The sequence below is a fragment of the Gouania willdenowi genome, chromosome 1 (genome assembly GCF_900634775.1).
Source record: "Gouania willdenowi chromosome 1, fGouWil2.1, whole genome shotgun sequence".
Taxonomy (NCBI): Eukaryota; Metazoa; Chordata; class Actinopteri; order Blenniiformes; family Gobiesocidae; genus Gouania; species Gouania willdenowi.
In genome coordinates this window covers 16,863,970-16,886,454 of record NC_041044.1, presented here as the reverse complement: position 1 = coordinate 16,886,454, position 22,485 = coordinate 16,863,970, and the positions used below count along the sequence as shown (strand labels likewise).

General features: G+C 36.7%; 2 protein-coding genes across 3 annotated transcripts in view; one reads left to right on the top strand and one right to left on the bottom strand.

Moving 5' to 3' along the window:
• The first annotated feature begins 1,719 nt into the window (after positions 1 to 1,719).
• On the top strand, positions 1,720 to 20,093 carry plrg1 (pleiotropic regulator 1). The gene is made up of 15 exons (XM_028443521.1): positions 1,720 to 1,881; positions 2,063 to 2,169; positions 8,869 to 9,005; positions 9,104 to 9,157; positions 9,667 to 9,760; positions 13,085 to 13,175; positions 14,492 to 14,590; positions 14,677 to 14,769; positions 15,701 to 15,850; positions 15,940 to 16,041; positions 17,334 to 17,436; positions 17,505 to 17,613; positions 17,866 to 18,005; positions 19,240 to 19,433; positions 19,519 to 20,093. The coding sequence occupies exons 1-15, from the start codon at positions 1,873 to 1,875 to the stop codon at positions 19,576 to 19,578; spliced, it is 1,542 nt and encodes a 513-aa protein (XP_028299322.1). The 5' UTR covers positions 1,720 to 1,872; the 3' UTR covers positions 19,579 to 20,093.
• Positions 19,420 to 22,485, bottom strand: part of LOC114461451 (uncharacterized) — a 67,673-nt gene continuing 64,607 nt past the window's right edge. For both annotated transcript variants that reach the window (XM_028443537.1, XM_028443528.1), the window contains exons 3-6: positions 22,247 to 22,447; positions 21,982 to 22,178; positions 20,114 to 20,251; positions 19,420 to 19,945 (exon numbers count right to left, since the gene is read on the bottom strand). In XM_028443537.1, the coding sequence (XP_028299338.1) occupies positions 19,737 to 19,945; positions 20,114 to 20,251; positions 21,982 to 22,178; positions 22,247 to 22,447 (745 nt within the window). In that variant the 3' untranslated portion in view covers positions 19,420 to 19,736. The remainder of the gene's footprint in view (positions 19,946 to 20,113; positions 20,252 to 21,981; positions 22,179 to 22,246; positions 22,448 to 22,485) is intronic.

Genomic DNA, 22,485 nt, shown 5'->3' with positions numbered 1-22,485 from the left:
TGGTACAATGATAAACTTGGTGATATTACAGCCTGTGAATGCAGTACTCGGCAGAATCTAATCTGTCTCCAGACGCCTATGTCACCGAAATGTTTCCAGATGTTTCCGGGTTTTAGTATTTCCCCGAAATTCACCTCAAGTTGCAAAAGTTCTCTATCATATTTTTTTTTTTTTTTTTTGGTTTTTTGAGTGATTCCTTTGATTTAATGTTTTTTGTGATGGAATGCTAGATATACAGTGCATCATTAACAATAATCCTACATAACTGAATTCACGGTTTAGCTCTTCACAGACTGTTCCAAATATTTTGTGAAAAACAAAAATAAAAAAAAATTGCTCTCACAAAATAAGGCTACGGATTTGTAAGCTCAACGGTTATGGAGGACCAAACCTGCCAAAAGTATAAATATTTAAACAAATGTATGAATAAATATTGGAATAAATAAATAAAAGAATGAATAAATAATTAATTAATTGCGTAAATAAATTAATAAAAACTGGTAAATAAATTGGACATACATAATTAAATGTCTTAAATTTATTTCTACATTTATTTATTTTTACATGTATTTATTTCCACATTTGTTTTTATTTATACATGTATTTATTTCAATATTTATTTATTTCTACTTTTATTTTTTTCTACATTTATTTATTCATACATTTATTTATTTCTACTTTTATTTAATTCAACATTTATTTATTTATACATTTGTTTTTTCTACATTTATTTATTTCCACATTTATTTATTTATTTATTTAGTTAGTTAGTTAGTTAGTTAGTTAGTTATACTTTTGGCAGGTTTGGTCCTCCATATGTATAAATAAATAAATGTGGAAATAAATAAATGTAGAAATAAATTTAAGACATTTAATTATTTATGTCCAATTTATTTACCAGTTTGTACTAATTTATTTAAGCATTTAATTAACTATATATTAATTATTTTATTTATTTATTCCGATATTTATCTATACTTTTTTTTATACTTTTGGCAGGTTTTGTCCTCCATATATACATGCATTTACTTCAACATTTATTTATTTCTACTTTTATTCAATATTTATTTATTTCAACATTTATCTATTTCAAGATTTATTTATTTCCACATTTATTTATTCATACATTTATGTATTTCAACATTTAATTATTTCTATTTTTATTTATTTCCATTTTTATTTATTTCAACATTTGTTTATTTATACATTTATTTATTTCTACTTTTATTTATTCTAAAATGTATTTATTTATTCGAACATGTATTTATTTATTCATACATTTATTTATTTGAACATGTATTTATTTATGCATTTATTTACTTCAACATTTTTTTTATTTCCACATTTATTTATTTATACTTTTGGTAGGTTTGGTCCTCCATAGACGGTCAAGTAAACTTGTCTAAACCATAGACTGTAAAAAGAAACTCTAAAAAAGTCTAAACTAAGACAATATTCTTTACTTCCATGTCTTTCTGAGTCAGTATTGTATTTCTTCTTAGATGTATCAAAACCTAATTATCCAATGTGCATTAATTCATTTTCCACAGAACATTAAAGTAAATTGGGCGTGCCATTATTATTATTATTATTATTATTATTATTATTATTCTCTGAACACCAAGCATTTCACATGTTTTCTTACAGTATCTACCTGATGAGGCTTGATAGAACCACACCACTAGGGGGCGCTAAGCTAGTCCGCTCTGAAAAAGCTGACGTTAACTTCCGGGTTGTGTGAGGTCAATGTGTGAATGTTGGCGTTACGATTTCAGCGTGTGTGACAAAAGCTGGACTGTGGTCAAACTACACACGCCGTCTGGTTTTTATTAAAAGCAGGGACGACCCAGGAGCAGAACTTTCAACACCACAATGACGGAGGTTAGAACCTGTTTACATGTGTGGTACATTTGTTGTTTTCTCCCGCGCGCATCACTGCGGGCTCCGACTATTTGCTGGAAACAAACACACAGTTCACTATCGCATTTTTTTTTCTGTATTTATCTCCTTGTATTGTTTATCTGTTCTTTAATGCATCTTTATTGTACCTGTTGGTCCACAGGATGTCCAGAAACACTCAGTCCATACTTTGGTCTTCAGGTCCCTGAAAAGAACTCATGATATGTTTGTGTCGGACCAAGCTAAGGCTGTGTCTCGTGATGATGTCAGGTAAAATATTCAATATCTTCCACGGAACGGAATTACGCATTACCAGTTTGAAATAAATGAAACACCCACTATTGAAGTATTTTTTATTTTATTTTTTTTAAAAAGGTAGTGTTTCCTCTTGAGACAGCCCAGTGTTTCTCAAACGGGGTACGTGTTACGCGACGGCACTACAAGGAGTACTTCAGAGAGTGTAGAAAATTACTAATTGAAGCATTAAAAATATGGGGGTTTATAATAGTTATTTTAGTTAAAAATGATTATCATACTAAGGATTCCAGCAACTCACTAAACAACAACAAAAACATGCAAAATAAGACAACAAATATACTGAATAATCAAAAAAAAAAAACAGAGAAACGATGACAAGATACAAAAAAAAAATATACCAAAAACACATGCACTAGGAGAACAAATACTTTTACCAGCAACACACAAAACGACAACAAAGATACACTAAATGAGAGAAAAATACACAAACTTAACAGAAACATACAAAATGATGCAAGAAATAACCACAAAACACCATATAGAGATAGAATAATTAAAATAATACCAACAACACACAAAAATGACAACAAAAACACACAAAATAGGAGAAAGATATACTGAATAATGAAAAGAACAAGCAACAAAATACACAAATTGGCACAGAAAACACACAAAAAAGATGATAGAAATGATTAGAACATCATACCCTGACCGGGGAATGTTGTGCACCAGTTTACATTATAACGATAATTATCCAGACTCCAACATTAAGGGAAAAGTGTCTGAGCAGATATATTTATTTATTTATTTTTTACTTACTTCTAAATTGAGCAACCAAATTTTATTGGTAAGTTTCTTTCGTCACAGCTAGCTAAAGTTAAACCATATTTTTATAGAAAGGTTTCATATAATGAAATAAACATAATCAGAATGTTTTTAGGTAGTTTTGAGGTGGGGGGGGGGGGGGGGGGGGGGTACACCATAGTCATGCATGCTGACAAATAGTTGACTTAACTGACGTACTGTAGTTTTGTATGAAGTAAAGATTGACAATTACTTGAGATATTTGCAAAATGTTTTCAGGGTTTAGTGACAATATTAAGTTTTTCTGCAACAAGCAGTGGCTGAAATAACAGGTAATTTATTTTATATAATTTTAAAAGGAGACATAACAATTTTTTTTTTTAAATAACAGCAAAGATAACAACAGTCTACATGTATTCTGTTTTTTTATTTTGCAGAAATGCTGTACTTGAATTAACTTAACAGTAGCATAACCAATTTAGCATCAGCATTGCTTCACCCCATGGAATTAAATTCAGAGGGTCCAGCTCTTATAGTGGGGTCTCCTAACCCTCTTCCCCTGGTCAGAGGTCTGTAACCTTTACTCTACAAGGAACCATTTTACCTCATTGGATTAAAGTCCTCCTGGAGCCAAAAAATACCTTCTCAATGAAGACAATACAGTGAATGAAATTATATACAGTTAAAATTATATAGAATAATGTTTGATTTGATAGCAGTATCTTGCATCTTCAAATTCTTATGCATCTCAGTTTACATGAACACAATGTTATATATATATATATATATAAAAATTAGGTAATGTATTTGAAAGGCTACAAAAAGTAACTTGAATTTTGAGAACACATGATCATGTAGACAGACGCTAATTGCTCATTTCTTGCCACACATAAAACATGCATATTTAACTGTCACATTGGTGGTTAAATGAATCTGTTCCCCCACAATTAAAATCTCTATTTTCTTCCAGAATAGTGTTTTTGTTGGTTTAGTTATTTTACTAGGGATTTAAAACTTAAGGTTAGTCACAGGTGCAGGAAAGTTGATGGTCTGTAGATGTTGCAGGAGGTGTAGTAGAAAGGTGCTCATTGCACAAAGTAATTTAGTTTAAGCTAACAAATTGTTATGTTTTGATTTTATTCGTCATTAATCATCAATAGCCTCTGTAAAAAAAAAATAACTATTTCAATAATTTTTTTTAAAAGCTATAGGGAGCCATTGCAAAAGAGTCAAAGGGCCACATTAGGCCGCAGAGCCACAGGTTGAAGACCCCTGCCCTGAGAGAACCACAGCTGAACATCTGGCCTGGCATCATAGTCTATCAGTTCTGGTCCCACCATGCTAGTTCTGATGAGCGTGTACGCTCTATCGCTGAGCTCAGCACATTCTTCCTTTTTACTGCTGCTCTCATCGTGACTTGTTATGCCTGGCTCTGTTCACGGACCGCGCGCACTCCAAAAGAGCACATTGATATTTATACTCTGCACATTCACCGTTGCATTACCTGCAGCCACTTTGTGTGACCGCGCACCGTCTCCTCGGCTCCCCGCGGAGCGAGATAGAGAAAGAGAAGTGCACTCTGTGGGACGTGACAAAGCGTTCAGCCGCTCCGTATAAAATACCGTCATCCATACGCACTCGCACGGATGCGACCAGATAAAGTTTTCTCTCGCACACACACTCGCATATGCGACCATTTTGGTCGCAGTCTCGAGCCCTGGTTATGTAAATCAAGTAACAGTATTTACCTTTCAAGCAGAAAACACCAATTCTATGTTTTACTGCTCCACACCATACACTGTAAAAAAGACGGCGCTCTCGCTCCGGGAAAGGGGTGGGGCCTGTGAGCAACAGCTGTCAGACAGTCCATCAAACACAATCCTGGTTCTGATTGCTTCTTCTTGCTTGGTCAAGGTGCATTCTGGCAATCTGTCAACGGCTGCAGGAGCAGCAGGGGGACTCAATGAGTCCGTTTTTTTCACACAAACTACTAGTTTGATGTAAAGTTGTCCTTACATAGTGACAGCTTTAGTAAATATGACAAGTCCATTTTATAAGAGTTGCAGACTGTACCTTTAATGTATAAATATATTATTTAATTTAAAGTAATTTGTACAGTAGATTATAAAATCGTCTCACTGAATAAATCAGGAAAACTTCCATACATCTCCTTTATTTAGTTTTTTCCTTCTAAAAGTATTCTTTTGGCACTGCCTTTCTCCTTTGCCATAATACATTAATTTAACATGGAGTAGTTTTAAGTAATTATACTTGTGAATATCCAGTTTCAAGTATACAAAAACAACGTCCAAATTGTTCCTTTGTGACCTTTTTTAAATTGATTTAACATCTCTAAGTATCCAAACATCTGTTTTTGTTTTAAAGCCAAGCCGTAATAATGTTGTTTAGAAAATTGTGTGTTATAAAACGTCTTTCTAGGCAAGGCAAGGCAAATTTATTTATATAGCGCATTTCATACTCAAGGCAACTCAATGTGCTTTACATGATAAAACATTCAATTGTTTAAAATCAATAAGAACATTTAAATCAATAAGAACATTTAAAATCATCAGTAAAATCATCATTACATCAACAACATGACAAAAAATCTCTCTCTCAATCATATGCAGTAGAGAAAAAAAGTGCCTATAACTTTGATTTAAAAATGTTCACATTGGATGCTGACTTCAGCTCCGCTGGCAGTTTGTTCCACTTCTTTGCAGCATAACAACTAAAAGCAGCATCACCATGTTTACTGTGAACTCTGGGCTCCACTATCTGATCTGTGTCCATGGATCTGAGAGACCTGCTGGGTTCATACCTGACTAACATGTCACTGATGTATTCTGGACCAAACCCATTCACAGATTTATACACCAGCAGCAGAACTTTAAAGTCTATTCTGAGGCTGACTGGGAGCCAGTGTAAAGACTTTAAAACTGGAGTAATGTGCTCTGACCTCTTTGTTCTGGTTAAGACCCGAGCTGCAGCGTTCTGAACCAGCTGTAGCTGTTTGATGCTCTTTTGGGGGATTCCTGTCAGAAGACCATTACAATAGTCCAGTCTGCTGGAGATAAAAGCATGGACCAGTTTCTCCTGATCTTTCTGAGCCATTAAACCTTTCACTCTGGAGATGTTCTTTAGGTGGTAGAAGCTGTTTTTGTGATAGATTTGATCTGACTGCTGAATGTAAGATCTGAGTCAATCAGAACACCAAGGTTTTTGACTTGGTCTTTAGCTTTTAAAGATCGAGACTCAAGATAATTGCTGACAGCAGTCCTCTTTTCCTTGTTACCAAAGACAATCACCTCCGTCTTGTCATGGTTTAGTTGAAGGAAGTTTTCACTCATCCAGCAGTTTACTTTTTCTAAACAGTCACACAACACCTCAATGGGACCATGGTCATCTGGGTTCAGTGATAGATATAGTTGTGTGTCATCTGCATAGCTCTGATAATCAACCTTACAGTTCTGTAAAATTTGTCCTAAAGGAAGCATGTAAAGGTTAAACAGAAGGGGTCCAAGAACAGATCCCTGAGGAACCCCACAGAACATTGGTAATCTGTCAGATTCAAAGTTTCCAATGCTTACAAAATAGCTTCGCTCCTCCAAGTAGGACTTAAACCATTGCATTACTTTTCCATTTAGTCCAACCCATGTTTGCAATCTGTGCAACAAAATTGTATGATCTACAGTGTCAAATGCAGCACTTAGATCCAACAGAATGAGAACAGATACTTTTCCTGAATCAGTGTTCAACCTTATGTCATTGATCACTTTGATAAGAGCAGTTTCAGTGCTGTGATGAGAACGAAAACCTGACTGAAATTTATCAAATATTTTGTTGAATGTTAAGAATTGACTCAGTTGGTTGAAGACCACCTTCTCAATGATCTTGGCCATGAATGGAAGGTTGCTGATTGGTCTATAGTTAGCCAGTATAGAGGCATCCAGTGTTCTCTTTTTTAACAGCGGTTTCACAGCAGCTACTTTCAGGGATTTTGGTACGGTGCCTGATTGGAATGAGCAGTTAATTATCTGACACAAATCAGTGACAATTGAATTTACAATAGTTTTAAAGAAGTTTGAGGGTATTGTGTCAAGGCAACACGTTGATGGATTCAGCTGCTGAACAGTCTCCTCTATTGTTTTTGGGTTCACTGTAATAAACTCTAACATTGTAGTTGACTCATCCCTCAGTGGTTGAAGCTGTTCAAGCTTTTTGTGATTTTGCTGGTTTGTTCTGATGTTTGACCTTATTGATTGTATTTTTTCATTGAAATATACAGCAAATTCATTGCATTTTCCAGCTGACAGTAATTCAGGGGCTATCTGATCTGGGGGGGTTGTGAGCTTTTCAATTACAGAAAACAGCGTGCGAGAGTTGTTGACATTTTTGGCAATAATTTCAGAAAAAAATTTTTCTAAAGCAAAGAAGAAAGTTGATTAGTTATTGATTACTTTTACCAACATTCTCGCCCAGCTGAGATGAAACTGGGCTGTTTGTTGTTGTGTTGAACATTCCTGCTTTACACTATCTTTGAGGCGTACTTTTGTGCTTTGTATTTCTGGATGATGTGCTAGTTTGATCTGGTTTATTCTCTCAAGGATTTAAGGTAGGGTAGGTAATTTTCTCCAGATACATTTTTAAAGTTTTTGGTTGAAATGGTCTTCATGTCCTGACAGAAATTAAGATCTGATGTGCTCTGAAAAAGGAAGGAAGAAAATTCATCATCTGTAGCAGCTGTAAACCTGTGAAAACTTCAACCAATGAAAAAAGACGTGTTTTTTTTGTTTTTTTACACTAATTGAGTCTCCCTGCTCCATCTAGACCCCTCATGTGCCCGAGCCCACACTCAAAGCGCGTCACCGCAGGGCTGGGCAAAAAACTATTTAATTGATTTAATCGATTTATTGAATTTGTACATAAAAACGATTTTTATTTTTACGATTAAAAAAAAAAAAAAATGTTTAAAAATATATATATATATTTTTTACACCACAGTTTTTTCGAACTTTTTCGCGTTCTGTCCTTGTAGGTTACCGTAGCGCGATGTGAGCCAGCCCCCTCTTTGTTTACATTTGTTTACCTTAGGAGTAGGCTATGCCTGTGTGCCACAGGCATGTTTAATGTTTTATTTGCACTATCCTGAGATGCTAAGGAAATAGTTTATTTTAATTGTAATGTTATAAAATATGTAGTTATCTGATTTTTTAATCAGAATATTTAAGCTACTGTAAAGTTGCTGTTGCACTTTTGTTTAAACCTGGGTTAAAGCTTGAAATTGTTGAATGACAGAGAATCATTTAATTTTTATTTTGGGAATAAATATGATATGTCGGAGATTTTATATGCAATCCTATTAAATCCGATATTAGTTTTCTGGCTGATATCGGACCGATATCAATATCGGATCGGGACACCCTACTTACCGCTTAATGAGTTGTGAGATGACGAAGTTGCTACACAATACAAGCGATGAGCTGAGGTCCACTATTTCAGCACGGTGCTTGTGTATGTGAGTGAGGGGCGTGGCTTTAGAGGGTGCACAGAGGGGAGGGGTGATTTGGTAAAGGCGGAGCCCTCTGAGGATCCTACATTCAAAATCATGCTAACTTTCAAAAATGACCTACCCTGCCTTTAGGGTAACATTCTACTGAGGAAACGTACATTTAGTAAAATATTTTCATGTCCATTCAAAAACAAATCAATTGTGAGTAAAGGAAAAATGAGTGAAGGTTGAATACATTATATTGGGTTCTTTCATCACTTGTAAGCTTTTTCTAGGACTGTACAGTTTGTGTATGGTTTCTTCACTTTCTTTCATTGTTGCACAGAATCCTCATTCATTGTTTGTTTTTGAATGAGCTCCTCAGACTTCTGCTCTGCCTTTGTGTTTGTTTGCAGCCACAAGCTGAAGATGGGAGTGAAACTGAAAACAGATTACAGTGCCGTCCTTCACATGCCCATCCTGAAGGAAGGAAAGGACCGCGTCTCGCAGCTTCCAGCACATCTGCAGGGCCACGCCCCTTACTCACAGCCAGGCACAAACACTTTATTTATTTAGAAAAACATTTTAAACCATTCAAGTTTAAACTTTGTAGTGATTTTTTTTTTTCTTTTTTCCCTTTTTGTTTTTCAGGTGATGACCCAGAGTACTTGATTACTGGGACACATGCTTACCCTTCAGGCCCTGGTAAATAGTGATTGCTCAATCCTTGTATTAATCATGATACTTTTTTGTCATTACACCGTTTGTTCGGCTCAAGGTCACTTGAGCCGAACAAACAGTTTTTTCCCCAATGGAAAAAACTGGTGTTGGGTCATGGTAACTCAAAAGGGGATGGTGCTATGTTCTAAAAGTCCCACGGGTAGACATTATAGTCTAACTGTGGGACTACGGGCGCTGCACGAGTTACTTGGACCATAGTACTTTGGACCGTCATCAGGAGCACACAGCCCATTGGCATGTAGAAAGTGCTAAAGTAGCCTGATAGCACTGGTAATAGGTATTTGACGTGTTTGTTGTGATGATGCATTTATTCTGTTTCGGGTTTATAACCTGTGGTCTGTGGTCAATGAAATTTGAGTAAAACTAACGAGGACAAACATGGGTCATGATATTGTGTGCTGCCTGGCAAGCATTTTCCGAGGGCTGACATCGAAGATCCAAACACTGTTAGTAACAAAAGCTTTTATTTACAGGTGTGACACTGACAGCCGACACAAAGATGCACAGGAATCCCAGCGAGGGAGGCGTAACCTCTGTGGCTCTGGTTTTACCACCTTCACAAGCAAGGTAGACTTTTCTCCAGATACAGTATTTAGGAAAAAAAATTAAAAAAAAGTAGTTCACGTGAGAAATAGCTAGGACTTCAATGGAAACATTATTTTTCTTTAAAACCTTGGGTGACAAACTTGGCCAAATACAGAGCTGTTTGATCATAAGTGTGCCGCAGATTTTATGTGGGAACAAACGAGCAATTTCAACATTAGTGTGCCCTAGTTTGCATTTCCACATGTAGCTGATATGAGCAGTTTGTAAAGCACAGACAGTATCCAAGCAATAAATGACAAATATCAGAATCTCCACTTAAAGGGGACATATCATGCTAAATCCACTTTTTTAGCCCTTAAATGCATTTTGTTGTATATTTAGAGTGTTTAGAAGTACAGAAAAGTTCAAATTAGTCTCTTCAGGTGCTCCGTTGATATCTTTATATTCTGTTTTGGTCATATTTTTCAATCTGTTTCGATTTTTCGATTCTCTATTACGTTTTTTGAACAATAACGTCACAGTATTTGCAACGGAACTGCCAAATTAGGACATCGACTAAAAATTATATAGAATAATGTTTGATTTAATTTGATTTGATTTATATGATCATGTAAATGGAAACTTAAAATGAAATAAATTGACATCAAGAAATAAAACAGTATCTTTCATCTTCAAATTCTTACACATCTCAGTTTACATGAACACAATGTTATATAAAGAATATTTTTTTAGTTAATGTATTTGAAAGGCTACAAAAAGTAACTTGAATTTGATAACACATGATCATGTGTTCAACACATGCTAATTGTTCTTTTCTTGCCACAAATAAAGCATACATACAGTATTTAACCGGCACATCGTGCAAAATAAGGTCATCCATATGCGCTCGCATGGATGCGACCAGATAAAATTTTCACTCACACACTGAAAATATACTCGCATTTGCAACAGATTTGGTTGCAGTCTCGAGCCCTGTTATAAGAAATTGCAAGATTATCGAAAAATGTCGAGTTCTTTCTGGTAATATGTGAATGCAGTAATGTGATATATGCACGAGAAACTAGTAAGTCGCTGCAAATATTTTGACTTTTTAATGAATTTCATACATTTGGTGGGACTGAGATATCTACAACTGAATTGTTTTGTTATTGACACGTTGATTTATAGGGATGTAACGATTAATCGTAAGGCAGTAAAAAATTGATTCATAGGTATAACGATTCACATCGATGCTTTGAAAATTGAATCGCAGTACTTTTTTTAACCAGCAGAGGGCGCTACCCAGAAGTGTTGGCGGCGAGCGAAATCTGCTAATACTTTCTTTCTGGCCATCTTCTACTCTTAAATATGTTAATAAATGATTCCTTACCCTTTTAGCACCAAAATAATATCTGTTATATTACGTGAATAGCTGTAAAAGTCACGTTTTTCTATTAACTCTGTCTGCTAGCATAGCATCTCTTCTTCACTGCAAAATATCTGCATGCCAACCGACCACTGGGTTACCACCGCCCTCTGCTGGTCCAAACAAATATCTGACCTAAATACAGTAAAATGACTGTTTTTTTTTGTTTTGTTTTTTTAAGTCCAATTGTTAAGGCACAAAATACATTTTCAGTTGCACTTTTAAAAAGAAAAAGAACTATTATGCAGTTTTGTATTGTTTACTATAGAACCAGAATTTAAATAATAAGCTTCTTCATTTGTATTATTCTTATATTTATTTCATTCAAGATTTATTTTTAGTTAAATTGCATTGTTTTGAATAGTTTATCAAGGGATTCTTTTGAAAATGAAAAATAGTATAGTATTTTCCCAAAAAAAATAAAGGAATATTTTTTAGTCATTTATATACAGTCCCATTTTGTAAAATAAATCGTGAGAGAATCGTATCGTGAACCCAATATCGTGAATCGAATCGCATCGGGAGTTGAGTGAATCGTTACTACCCTATTGATTTATGCTTTCTCTCAGATTCAAATCTGCGGGCTGATTGAATGCTCTTAAAGTAGGGGTGTCAAACTCATTGTAGTTAAACGGCCAAATAAGAAGTAGTTTGATCTTAAGTGGGCCACAGATTTTAGGCCCAAGTTTGTGCTTCCACATATAAATAATATATAAAGTATTTAAGGCTTCGACAATATCCAAGCAATAAGTGACAGATATATATAATTTTTATTCATTTTGTGACCAATTTATTTATAATATGGGCGTAATTATGTGAAATAATTTGAGGAAAATTAAGTTTTTTTTTTGAACAATTTGAGATTTAAAATGAGAAATGTGAAATTTGCAATTCTCCAAATATTGTGGAGTTTCATTGAATTTGTATTTAGAAGGGCTGAGAAATGTACAACTAAATTACTTGTCATAAGTTACACGATCATTTATGACAAATAATTGTCATAAATTTTAAGTGTGTTTTTTACTTTCTCCTGGGTGCTGAATTGGATGGTCTAAAGCAGGGATCTGCGACCTTTACTCTCAAAGGAGCCATTTTGCCTAGTCTCACCTCATTAAAGTCCTCCTGAAGCCGGAAAAAAAACCTTCTCAATGAAGACAATACAGTGAATGAAATTCTATACAGTTAAAATGACATAGAATAATGTTTGATTTCATGATTTGATTTATATTGATCATGTAAATGGCAACTTAAAAACAGATTAAAATAAATTAACATCAAGAAATAACAACTAAACAGTATCTTTCATCTTCAAATTCTTACACATCTCAGTTTACATGAACACAATGTTATATAAAGAAGATTATTTTTAGTTAATGTATTTAAAGGGCTACAAAAAGTAACTTGAAGTTTGATAACACATGATCATGTGATCAACACATGCTAATTTCTCATTTCTTGCCACACATAAAACATCCATATTTAACCTGCACATTGGTGGTTAAATGAATCTGTCCCCACACTATTAAAATCTCTATTTTCTTTCAGAATAGTGTTTTTGTTGGTTTAGTTATCTTACCAGGGATTTAAAACTTAAGGTTAGCCACAGGTTCAGGAAAGTTGATGGTCTGTAGATGTTGCAGGAAGTGAAGTAGGAAGGTGCTGAGTCATTGCACAATGTGATTTATTTTTAGGTTAACAAATTGTTATATCTTGATTTTATTTGTCATTAATCAATAATAGCCTCTGTAGGAAAATAACAACTCTTTATTTCAATAGGTTTTCTTTAAAGCTATAGGGAGCCATTGCAAAAGAGTCAAAGAGCCACATGAGGCTCCAGAGCCGCAGATTGCAGACCCCTGGTCTAAAGGGCCGTATTTGGCCCCCTGGGCCTCGATTTTGACACTTGTGATATAAACCCTGTGTGTTCGTTTGACCTGCAGGCAGGATGCCAGTCGCACAGCAGCCAGTGTGGTCGACATCCATCGACATGCAGGAGGAGGGGACAGGGTTCATCCTCAGTCTACTGCAGTGGTAGATCTCTGTCACACACACACACTCTTAGCGTTTTTTATAGGGGACATATCATGCTAAATCCACTTTTTTTTAGCCCTTAAATGCATTTTGTTGTATATTGAGAGTGTTTAGAAGTACAGAAAATTTCAAATTAGTCTCTTCAGGTGCTTGATATCTTTATATTCTGTTTTGGTCATATTTTTCAATCTGTTTCGATTTTTCGATTCTCTATTACGTTTTTTGAACAATAACGTCACAGTATTTGCAGCGGAACTGCCAAATTATGACATCGACTCCAGGTCCAACACTTCGAGCAATCCGCCATTTTTATTTCTCACTGTGATTTTGTAGTCCAAGCTCAAGGATGCCGAAGTTACGAGAGTATAAGTCAAAATGTTCGGTTGTTGGATGTAGTAACCCACACGCTTCATTACACCTTCTCCCAGCATCAGAACCTTTTCGAAGTGCCTGGTTGAGTTTTATTTTTTATGGAAATGTACCCACATCTGTGGGTAAGGTCATTTTTCTGTGCGTGAAGCACTTCTGCTTCTCCAGTATAAAGAAGCATTTTCCGAAAGACTTTGTCAGATTGAGGGGTCAATTCCTTCTGTCTTTGGAGACGACGAACAGAGCACTTCGGTAAGCTGTAAATAACGCTAAAAAGTGTGATGATAAGACGTCCCTGTCATTGTTTTGTTAGCATTAGCAGTTGCACCGTCTTCATATGTTGGCGCTGTGTGCTCGTTTTAGATCCTTGATGATATGGCCTACGTGACTTAATTTAAGTCTAAAGTTTTCATTAGTCAGTTCAGTTAGCTTGGCGCTAGCGTTAGCTCGGTGCTTGTGTTAGCTCACTTGTTAGGGTTCTGCAGGTTCATCATCTTCATTTTCATCTCGCTCCGCTGGGTCAGACTCTGGCTCAAACATGTAAGGCTGGATGGACAAGTCTTCCGTTGTTGACATTTTGTAAATAACGTGTGAATAAAAAGTTTCTGCGCCGCTACATAACTGTATCTCTTCTATCAAACTACAAAAATGGCCGAACAGGGTGGAGTTGAACCGAGTGTCACCTCTGCAACCTGGAGAGGGGGCGGGGTATGAAGTGTCTCATTTGCATTTAAAGAGACCGCACCAAAACAAGTTGTTCTCAGAAGCACATCAGAAAAGTGGTAGAAAGGGGCCTGTGGAGCTATAATAATGAGGAATTCAGACCCAAGCATTGCAGTTCCGCTTTATATAGACCACAACTGTATGATTTGAATGTAAAAAGGAAGGATTTAAAAGCATGATATGTCTCCTTTAAGCCATATTTCTTTATGTTGTGTATTTGTTAGTCACTCCATGAGGGAGGTGGCACCAGAACGTCTGCACTCATGAGAAGAGCACCAACGATGCCTAAACCCCAGTGGCATCCTCCATGGAAACTGTTCCGGGTATAGGATTTAAATTCTGTGTCACTAATTGTCATTATCATTTGGGGGTTGTGTTGTTTCTAACCATGGATGTTTGGATCTGACAGGTCATCAGTGGACACCTTGGCTGGGTGAGGTCCATCGCTGTGGAGCCTGGAAACCAGTGGTTTGTCACAGGGTCTGCTGATCGAACTATTAAAGTAAGTTAGGATAAAAATGTATTTATTGTGTTATAATGGAACGGTTAAAACAGTGTAATTGCATCTTTCCTATTTATGATGATGTTTATAAATCTGGCTTTCTGCCAAGATTTTTCTGAACGTTGTTTTTTTTGTCTATTTTTACTGACAATGTTTTGTCATGTTATCACATCTTCAGAATTTTATAAATACCTATTCATGTTTTTTTCATAATGTTTCAAAAAATGTTACCTGTACTAGATATTAAGAGTGTGAGGCGATTAATTGCAATATTTCACTGCAAGATTATCATATCGATCCAAAAAACTTTTTTTAAGGGGAAAATAACATGTAATTGTGCTATGCATAGCATGTTAATGCCCAGTCACTAGTTGTCAGTGAAGCAGATCAGACCTTGTTAAACTACCTCACTCCTTAGTGCATTTTAGCATGGAAGTTGATTGCACTTTATTTTCATTAAACATATTGGGCACTTTTATAGATGTATGTGGTTACTTAAAGAATTTAAGAACTAACACAATCAGAATCTGTTGTAGAAGCAAACATTAAACTTTTTTTTTTTTACAGTTAATTACCATTTACTTGTGTTTCATACAATTTTGTTGTTGTAAAGGTGAAATCTGTAATTATTGATATAGCGTAAAGTATATTTTTTAGTTTTGGGGTATATCGTATTGTGACATGTGAATCGTGTCTTCAGATTTGTGGTATTGTACACCCCTACTAGATATACCATTTTTTTACATTTCCTAAGACGTGTATACGCATAAATCTGTGCATGCGTGTGTGGGGAAAAAAAAAAAAAAAGCTAATTAGATGATAATTGTTGTCGTGTGTTATTTAAACTGTTTTATGTTGTGTTATGAGAGCTGTGATCTTTGAATGCTGTCCATGAATCCGAATGTGACTTAAGGCGTTGTTGTTTTGACAGATCTGGGATCTGGCCAGCGGGACACTGAAGCTGTCCCTGACAGGACACATCAGCACCGTGCGAGGTGTGGCAGTGAGCACCCGCAGCCCCTACCTGTTCTCCTGTGGAGAAGACAAGCAGGTCAAGTGTTGGGATCTGGAGTACAACAAGGTGTGCTGCTACTCAGAGAGGGACGTAGAGAAGTGGCTATTTTATGTTTAAGTGCACTTGTCTAGAATGGTTTTATCTATGTATTTCAGGTAATCAGGCACTATCACGGACACCTCAGTGCTGTGTATGACTTGGACCTGCATCCAACCATTGATGTGCTGGTGACGTGCAGCAGAGATGCCACAGCAAGAGTGAGTCAGGGTCCTCAACAGGGATTTTTCGCAGCGTAGAGGGAACGCTTGTTGGGAGGTCCAGGGGCCTAACCTTCTGAAAATAAGTTTTATTAACTTAACATTTTTCTATTGCTTTATTTAGTTGATGGTTTTTGTTTAGATTATGAAACAGCCTCTTTATATTGGACGGTGATTATGGGTTAAGTCAAGAATATACTCTGCCGCACTCCTCAGAGCTGTAGTCCCTGTACTCTTATGGGACGTGTTTTTAAGGCGTCGGTACTTTCGTAGCTCGTCTACCAGTCAGTCCTCAAACCTCTTCTTCATCTCTCCTGCTCTGTGTCACCAGGTGGTAAAATGCAGGTCGCTGTTATATTGGCTACGGGTACATTAAAGGTATCCTTAGTCTGCCACTCTATGGATACGCAGCGTTCCTCATTGGCCAGTTTAGGTCACGTGATAGGTGCACCACGTGACTTAAAGTTCCGTTGTTTGTATTTTAGCTCATATTTAGTAGCTATTAGCTACCCCGCTAACCCGTGAGTGCGACACTTTAGACCACTCACTCGCGCTTATGTATAAAAGCTCCGTAAATGTATCTATAGTCCTGGGGGCTATGGCTACGTTTAACGTACCTCCGGACACTTTCTGTATTTAAGGTGGGTCGATTTGAAAAATTCATGCTGAGCAGTGTTTAGTGTGATACAGCAGGACTCCACGCAGTCATAAAATCTGAACTTTGCACATGATTGGCCTGGTGGAGTCTGCGGATGTCTGCCCAATTATGTTTGAGCCTTCAGACGGCGGAGGAAGCACACAGGCAACATCGGGGTGCAGCTGCAGGGGTCCTCAGGTGAAGGCAGGAACATCTGAGCAATTCACCTGTGATAAATAGACGGTGCGGCTGACGTATGCGTTTCTCGGTTATGTATATTAAAAAAGAGTTAAAACAAGCGATGCATGCCTGGAAGTCCCCTTTGTGTCCATTTGTGCAACAGATATTATGACGGTACCTATCAAAAAGACAAAACAGAAAAGCTATGTTTCAACCAGCGTAAGGGAATCAAATTCACAGCAGTTTGTTGGTTTGAATAATATACAGCCTAGATTCCAAGGTAGCCACATGCAAATGTCTTTACTTTATTATTTAACACAAATAACTGCAAATGTTTTGTTTTTGTAATTGAAAAGTTACGCCACTGTAACAGAAAAAAAACAAGTTAATCACTCAACCCCCACAAATAAAACTCATTTCTAGGATAAGGGATTATCTGCTGTTATTTAATCCGTAAACAATCCCATGTGTGCAGGTGTGGGACATACGGACAAAAGCCAACGTGCACACATTAACAGGTCACACCAACACTGTGGCCACAGTGAGATGTCAGGCAGCAGAACCACAAGTCATCACAGGTAAGGTAACCATAACAACACTGCTGTCCAACTTCTTTTCTCACGCTTGTGATTCTTAACTGGTGCAGGCAGCCACGATTCCACCATCAGGCTGTGGGATCTGATCGCTGGGAAAACCAGAGCAACCCTGACTAACCACAAGAAGTCTGTTCGTACTGTGGTGTTACATCCCAGACAGTGAGTTTACACTTCACACATCATGTTTTCATCCTCTAAACTACGCAGTAATGCATCAACAAAGTAGTTCCTACATTAAATGATGACCTCATTGCATTCTTTAGAACATATAACTGTGGTTATTCTTGCTTTTTGGAAGAAAATATATTTAGGTTTGGGCTCTTCTTAAATAGCAAATTGTATTTATTTTTAAAACTTTTTCTACAGTAGGAAGCTTTTAATCTCTGATCTTTGGTTGTTTTTTTTTTCCAGACACGGTTTTGCTTCTGGTTCTGCTGATAATATCAAACAGTGGACGTTCCCAGATGGTAAATTCATACAGAACCTGTCTGGCCACAACGCCATCATCAACACTTTGGCTGTGAACTCTGACGGTGTTCTGGTGTCAGGAGGTAAAACTCAAAGCTTAAAAACATTCACTAATGACCACTATCATTCCCACTTATGGTGACCAGTAAAAGACAGCAGTGATGCAACAAGCCTTGTGCTGCTCATTTAAACGTTTATTTTTTCAATTTACTCGAGACGATTAGATCATGTATGAAACTATAGGTTCAGGGGCCAAATCCGGCCCTTTAGAGCATCAAATTTGGCCCACTAGAGAAGGTAAAAACAACTGAAAAAAAAACCAATTCAGTAGATATCTCAGCCCCTCCAAATACAAAAACTCAATTAACTTCCACAATATTTGCAGAGCTCAGTTTCCCAGTCCTTAAATCACATGACGGGAGCCATTATTAATCTCATTTTGTTGAAAGAACTAAAAAATGTTCCATAATCTAGCAAATTTTCCTCAAAATATTCCACAAAATCCGGGAAATTGAAAAGAAGTTCCTGTAAGGACTGATTTACTCACATACTTTATCATTTATATGTTGAAGTGTGGCCCACTTAAGGTCAAACTGGTCCATATTTGGCCCCTGAACTAAAATGAGTTTGACGCCCCTGCTTTAGAAGGAAGGTAATTGTTCCCAACGGTTTTGAGTTCACAAAACCAGATCTGTGACAGAATTGTGTTGTAATGCATCACAAATAACACAGTTTGCTGAATAGTCCAAATTAAGAGTTAAAAGACTAATATGAGATAAATAAAGCCTCCATACAGATCATTTAACTTGAGGATTTATTTCAGCTCTTTAAGGCTCTTCTGTAAATGCAGAAACATGTTTTTGCTTCAATGTAGGAAAAACTAAATCTCTAAAAGGATCCTCCACTGTTTTTACTAATGTGGCCTAAAACTTTTGAAATGTACTCATTAGAAGATCTATGCCATTAAACACATTATTTTGCACCATATTTTGTTTTATTAACTTTTAAAAGTGGGACTACTTTACCGTTTTAAAACATGCATTCCACCATCTTGAAATCACGTGATTGATGACGTCACACACTCTTTTGTTTACAGAAAGAGGATAAAAACAGTAGTTGTCCCATTTTAAAAGTTAATCAAACAAATATGGTGCAAAAATAATGTTTTGTTGGGCATAGATCTTTTAATAAGTACATTTCAAAGATTTTAGCCCACATTTGTAAAAAAAAGGAAAAAAAAAGTGGAGGATCTCTTTAATATTGCGACCAAAAAAACCCTAATTTACCAAAAGCCCTGTGCACCATCCAACTTTCCAGCTGATAATGGAACCATTCACATGTGGGACTGGAGGACGGGCTACAACTTCCAGAGAATTCACGCAGCCGTGCAGCCTGGGTCTCTGGACAGTGAGTCTGGAATCTTCGCCTGCATGTTCGACAACTCAGAGGGTCGACTGATCACAGCCGAGGCCGATAAGACCATCAAAGTTTACAAAGAGGACGAGTCAGCGGTGAGTGTTGTTTTTAATGACGATGTGCTGTCTGAGTTAGTGAACAACAATCATTAAACTAATGTTTCCTTCTTCTTTACTGCAGACTGAAGAAAGTCACCCCGTCAACTGGAAACCAGAAATCCTCAAGAGGAAAAGATTCTAGACATTTTTTGTTTTTGTTTTTTTCTTTTCTTTTTGTTCACCGTTTTAGTCTAATTTGTTTTCTACAACATCTGATGAAATATCCTCCTCAAAGTTTGGTTTGCTAGAGATTTTCTTCCTGCATCTTAAACTGAAACAGCCACGTTTTCATTGTTTGCTTTATTTCAAAAACCATTTACAGTCCTCATCGTAGGAAGTCAGTCCTCTGCAGCAGCCGTTGCTAACAGCCAGGAAGCTTCCAGACTGTTTGTGTCTGATAATGACAGCTCTGTGATGGCTCTTTTCTGACTGATCCATCAACAGAAGCCACTCCTCACTCTCTGAGGGTCGGGGGTCACAGTGGAGTGTGTCCTCAGTGGGATCAAAGCCTGCGTCAGGAACAGGAAATGTTGGTCAGAAACTCAGCCAAAAAGCTTTAGTAACGACTCAGCACATACATGTGAAAAATGTGTCCATTTTTGTCTCAGAATGTGACATTTTTGTTGCTCCATTTTAATAAACACCACATGTTTCTCAGAACGGCGTTTGTGACGTACCGAGGTATCTGCGGGTGAACACGTTCCTGTAGTATTTGCAGCCTTTGCCTTTGATCTCTTCCCAGTAACAACCAACTGTAGAGCTTTCGCTGAGCTGCACTGGGACTCTGCTGCCCTCTACTGGTTCAGTCTGCTCTTCTGTCAGGTTCAGCAGAGAGACGGTCAGAAACCATGTTTTTAACGGCACAAAGTATACGAAAGAAGCTTTAATTATGTAAAGAGCATCACTGCCAAAATAGTTTCTAACAAATTAATGGGTGGGCTGTTATTCCAGGCCTTTTTATTTTTGTATATCGATAGAAAAGTTCTCACATAGTTAAACAAAGTGTTTAGAGGAGCTTATTGAAGAGTGTAATTTACAATTCTCCAGTCTGTTTTAAGCATGATGATACATCTCCTTTAAGGGTTTAAAGGAGTTTTTGATTTGTCCAAAACCTTGTTTATATTGAAGGGATTGCATTGGACAAAGAACAATTACTGTTTGTCTACTCAAACCTCAAAATATTCAAAATTATTGTAGTTTTCCTCACGTTCACATTTGAATGTGTTATGAACCAGTACAGAACGACTTTTCATCCATATCAAAGGTTTTGAGAGGGGTCCAGCTGCAGACCTGCACCCTCAGCTCTTGGAGGTTTTTTTTTCTTGTTCTTGTAATTTTACAAACAAAGAAAGAATCAGCAGCACTGTGATGCTGTTTGTTTGCACACATGGTTACATGTTGCCTAAGAGCTGGACCTGCAACAGACCTCAGTGGGAGGACTGGAGACAGATCTGAAACAAAGGCTGTTTGGAGGTGAAATGTCTCTGCTTTCCCACTAGTGAAGAACGTGTCTTAATAATCCTTTAGCTTTTTTTTTAATCACTTTATTCAAATATAAGAAGGATCATTTGAGTTTTTGATTACCAGCATTATACAGTATAATATATATAGTTGTATGACTTTCTCTTTATTCTTAAAAATATGACAAAAGGTGAAAATAAGAAATTAGGAAGATATTTTTCATATAAAAATAAATATGTGGTACTCCCACATCAATCCTTTACAGTGGTGTCAAAGCAATTAAATAATAGGGTTTTTTTAAAAGCTTTTTTTTTCTACAAATGTCATATCTGACTTAAATACAACTGAGTGATTTTACATACACAATATACCAATGAAAAGTGCTTCCTTCAGATATATCAAAATAGCCAAACATGACATAATAGAGTATAGCCAATATAATATGCTCAATAAAAAGTACTAGATTTTGATGGGTCTATTATTACAGGTAAAAATCACCCTAATTTTAGTCATGGGTCCCTATAGCTTCAGCATCTCTATCACTAATAAAGCATGTACGTTTATCCACATCATTGTAAAGGTTTTTCTTGTTACAATTTTAGTGTATGCAGGTAGATTGTTGCTGAATTAATGCACTTTGTACAGTATTTTAGATAAAGCATGAGTGGATTTCCAATGCAACAAATGCAGCTTCATATTACATAGTAATACTTTTCATTCTACAATCATTCTCGGAATCTAATTTGACATCACTTGATAGTGATTTTTTTTTTAATTATTATTCCTATTTTTGAAGGGTTATATATCACAGATCTGTTTAAAAAGCTCTACATTAATGTATTTCCTGAAGAACTCTATAAAACTTTCCAAAGCGGCCGTCGAACAAGGCACCTTCATTTTCATTTTGCAATTTTTAGAAAAAACATGCTTTTATTTATATTTTTAAAGGCTGCGTTAACAGTTTTCTATAAAGGTACCAAAAGGAATACCACAAGCTATTAACTGGGGAAATTGTCTGCTTTTTAATATTTACTGGTAGTTGTACCCAAATAAATTCCAGGACAACCTCCTTTGAACTTCTCACCTGTGTCCTGGATGTAAAGCTGAGTGAGAGCATGAAGAAAACCTCTCCCTGGTTTCTTCTTCTTCTTCACCTCTGCTGCATCCTCATCTTCATCTGAGGGTTTTCTAACAGTCAGCAGGTGTCCAGCATTAAACAGGATTTCCTCTTCCAGGGACCTGACACACAGGTCAAACTGCTCCTCATCCTCCTCCGCCCTCCTGTCAGAAGATAAAGCACATGATGATGGAGCACTGATGGGATCTGGTGTGAGGTGACGATTCCTCACCTGAAGTCCACCCACAGCAGCCCTGCAGTGATCAGTCCCAGCCACTCACTGGCCTCCCAGTTGTCAGCCAACATGACTGGGATGATGGTGACCTCTCTTGTGTCAGCGTAGTTGAGCTCTTTCTTGCAGTTGCGAGATGCCTGATAAGATGGAGTCATGAATGGACAAATGACTGCAGCCTCCTCCACTCCTGCAGCCATGCTGAAACACACACACACACGTTTCAATTACAATTATGT

Excerpts from the sequence above, each read along its gene's own strand:
- plrg1 (XM_028443521.1), top strand. Across the intron at positions 2,170-8,868 it reads GTGTCTCGTGATGATGTCAG|CCACAAGCTGAAGATGGGAG; the intron begins GTAAAATATTCA and ends GTTTGTTTGCAG. Across the intron at positions 16,042-17,333 it reads GCAGAGATGCCACAGCAAGA|GTGTGGGACATACGGACAAA; the intron begins GTGAGTCAGGGT and ends CCATGTGTGCAG.